The sequence below is a fragment of the Microplitis mediator genome, chromosome 10, assembly GCF_029852145.1.
Source record: "Microplitis mediator isolate UGA2020A chromosome 10, iyMicMedi2.1, whole genome shotgun sequence".
Classification (NCBI taxonomy): Eukaryota; Metazoa; Arthropoda; class Insecta; order Hymenoptera; family Braconidae; genus Microplitis; species Microplitis mediator.
This window is the reverse complement of record NC_079978.1, coordinates 12733400-12737290: the sequence shown is the minus strand read 5'-3', so window position 1 is coordinate 12737290 and position 3891 is coordinate 12733400. Positions and strand designations below refer to the sequence as shown.

Here is a 3891-nt window from a genome sequence, read left to right as displayed (position 1 = left end):
GACTCGTCATGTGACCACGGCACTATGACGTACGATGTCAGACGGCAACGAGACGGATAGAAACGGGAACCGTAAGGCTGAGGACGACGAAGACAATTCACATTGTCTCAATATATTAGGGTGATCCAAAAAATAACAAATTATTGTTTTTCTCGGAAACAGGTTCAAAAGTTTCAATTATACCCGGGAAAAAATACTCAGATATAATCATATCTGTTCATGTATGATCATATATGAGCTCAGATATGATCATGTCTGTTCATGCATGATCCTATATGATCGCATATATGATCATGCATGATTATATATGAGGTCATGTATGATCATATATGATTATATATGCGCTCATATATGAGGTCATGTATGATCATGGTCATATCTACACTCGAATAGAGAAAAAAGAAAGGCCATTCGGCAGCCGAAATGGAAGGTAGATTTTCCAATTAATCTATATAAAAAGTTTCATACATACATATCTTGTGATTCATGTTAGTGTATAGTCATGATATGAAATTAGGCTCGTCTTTTAAGAGTAAGGATAAAAAAAAAGACAGCAACTATTTTCGATAGAGAACTTCAGACAGTTGATTTGACAAAACATTATATAGGTAATGTACTAACTAACCACGTAAACAAAGTATAGAATATTTAATTAGTATGAGATCATAATTGTAATCGCTATTACGATGGCAAGACCAGTATTAATTATAGGACGAACAGGTACGTTCGAAACATCATTAGTGATAAAAGAAATACTTTTGAAATATAAAATAGCTGTGAAATTTACAGGTTATTTTCTTCACAATAAAATACAACTAACGAAAGTGGATTATAATGAGAAATGCTTAAGTTATGTGGAATGAAAACCATATTTCCAACATTTTTTGATTTCATTAAAAATTTCAAGGCTATCAAATTATTGGAAGAAATAGTCAAAATATAAAGCTTAGGGGCAGTAATTAAAGATTATCAGACAAGCTTTCAGATACTTTTTACGAAAATTGTCTATGAATATCAGTTTTAAAGTTATATAAACTTTAGCAGTGATTAAAAACTGATTTTTACGAAAAATCATGAAAATTTCAAACAACCATAATTTCAAAACTATTCAAACGATTCAGCCCATCCTTGAACTTGATCAAGGTAACCGCCTATAGAATAAGTGTAAAAAATTTCATTAAGATCCGATAAGATTTGTGGGCGCTATCGTAATGACAAGACCAGTGATAATCATGGGAATTAGAGGTACATTCGATACATCATAAATAATAAAAGAAATACGTTTAAAATATAGAATAGCAGTGAAATTTACAGGCTATTTTGTGCACAACAAATACAACTGACGAAACTGAATTATAATGGGACAAGCATAAGTTATGTGGAATGAAAACCATATTTTCAACATATTTTGATTCCCTTAAAATTTTCAAGGCTATCAAATTATTAGAAGAAATGGTCAAAATATAAAGTTTAGGGTCATAAATTAAAGCTTATTAGTCAAGCTTTAAAATACATTTTACAGAAATTATCTATGAGTTGTAGTTTTAAAGTTATATGGACTTTAAAAGTGATTAAAAACTGATTTTTTCGAAAAATCGTTAAAATTTCAAACAGCCATAACTTCTAAACTAATAGATCAATTCAGCTCATCTTCGAACTTAACCGTGGTAATTACACATAGAATAAGTGTGGGAATTTTCATTAAGATCAGATAAGAATTGTAGTCGCAATCGTGTCCTCAAAAGTCCGTTATATTACATAAATATATATATATATATATATATATATATATATATATATATATATATATATATATATATATATATATATATATATATATAGATATATTGTAACGAATGTGAAACTGATCTTTTAAATATTTGAATAGCTAGAAAACAAATGCCTTCTTCTCTTGTTTTATAGATGCGCGATTAAAGTCAGTCAGTCTTATATTGACAACTAAACAGCAAACATTGTAACTCAATAAACTATATATTGCTCTTGCTTTCTTTTACTGCTGTTAATTGTCGTGTTGTTATTTGTAATTTAAGTGTGTTATCATTGTAGTGTATAAGTGATATTAATTTAAGATACCAACCACTACAATTTGGTGTCAGAAGTGCGTGAGTGAGTGAAGTGACATATTTTAAAAAAAAAAATATTGATAATTATGCCGCGACAAACAAGACGAACAATTTCCGATGATGTCTCAGATATCATCGAGGACGCTCGGGACAATAAATTGCGGAGCGAGCTTGACAACAAGCTGGAAGATTTCCGCGAGCAAATTACGTATTATTTAGAGAAAAAAAGTGAGGAAGATAAAAAGAAGAGAGAGGAGGATGAGAAGAGGTTCGACAGCCTGGAATCCAAATTCTCCAGGATGGAAGGATTTCTAAGCAGGATCGCGGATAAATTAGAAGATACATCAAAAGGAAACAAATCCGGTGATGTACCCCTTACTAATAATAATAATAACAATAATAGTCGCGACTCAACATTCGATGCGGTTCCTCCTCGGAACATTAATGTTGAGGCGGAGGTCCATGCCGACGCGGAAATAAATAAAAATTTAGAAAATAAATCAGGCGAAAAATTTGATAAAAATAAACCGAAAATAATCGCGACATCAAACCCATCATTTGTTTTTAGACCGATTGACTCAATTAAACCAAACACATTCGATGCTTCTGTATCTGCTGATAGATATCTAAAACATTTTGAAATCGTTTCAAATCATAACGGATGGACAGAACAAATTAAAGCGTCATACTTAGGAGCTTCATTGAGAGGAAAAGCTCAAACAATTTTAGACAAATTATCGTCAGATGAATTAAATAATTACGACAAAATTAAAGAAATCTTAATATCGCGATTTGGAGAAAGAAAATTTTCTTATGTTTATTTAAATGAATTACAAAATAAAAAACAAAAATTTAACGAATCTCTTGACAGCTTTGCTGAAACAATAGACAAACTTTCTCGCCTCGCATATCCCGATTTAACAGATGATATGATTGAACGTCAATCTTCTCAACAATTTATCAGTGGGTTACTAGATAAAAAATTACGATATTCTTTGAGATCAGAAAAAATTTTTACGTTAAACAAAGCTTTAGAAACAGCTTTAGAATTAGAATCAATTTCAAAATTAATTGACAGTGAGGAAAGAAATAAAATTCACCCAAATAATAATTTCAAACAATTAGATAATTATAAACCTAATCTTAAAAGAAAATTCGAATTTAATAATAATAATAATCCTAACTTTAACCATACTCCCACTCCTACATGTTGGAACTGCGAAAAGACAGGTCATTTCAAATCAGATTGCAAAAATACCCAAAATCTTAATCAAAATTACCGACAAAATTTTCAACAAAATAAAAGACCAAGATATAACCAAAATAATAAAAATAACCAAAATCAGGGAAACTAAAAGGGGTTGATTCGACGGGGGACGAATCAACCTATTCTATTAAAAAAATAAAATTAGACAATTTGAATCCTGATTTTGATTTAATATTACATGGAACTATTAACAATATTCCTTGTAAAATGAATATTGATACCGCGGCTGATATTACCGTTGCTAATATCAATTTATTTAATAATCTAAAAAATAATAATTATAAACCTTATAAAATTTATACGGCATCTGGTAAAGAATTTCCATATAAATTTATTCATAAAAGTCAAATTAAAATTTCGAATTTCTCCATCGATTTAGATATTATTTTTGCGGAAATTAAAGATGATTGTTTACTGGGTAAAGATTTTCTAAAAAAATCAAAATTAATAAAAAATTTCAATGAACTTTTAAATAAAAAATTTAACAATAACAAAAAGATCTATGTAAATCAATTAAAAACCGAAACAAATTTATTATTA

General features: G+C 29.3%; 1 protein-coding gene across 1 annotated transcript; it reads left to right on the top strand.

Moving 5' to 3' along the window:
• The first annotated feature begins 2170 nt into the window (after positions 1-2170).
• Positions 2171-3650, top strand: LOC130676334 (protein PFC0760c-like). Its single transcript, XM_057482487.1, has one exon. The coding sequence runs from the start codon at positions 2171-2173 to the stop codon at positions 3437-3439; it is 1269 nt and encodes a 422-aa protein (XP_057338470.1). The 3' UTR covers positions 3440-3650.
• The last annotated feature ends 241 nt before the right edge of the window (positions 3651-3891 follow it).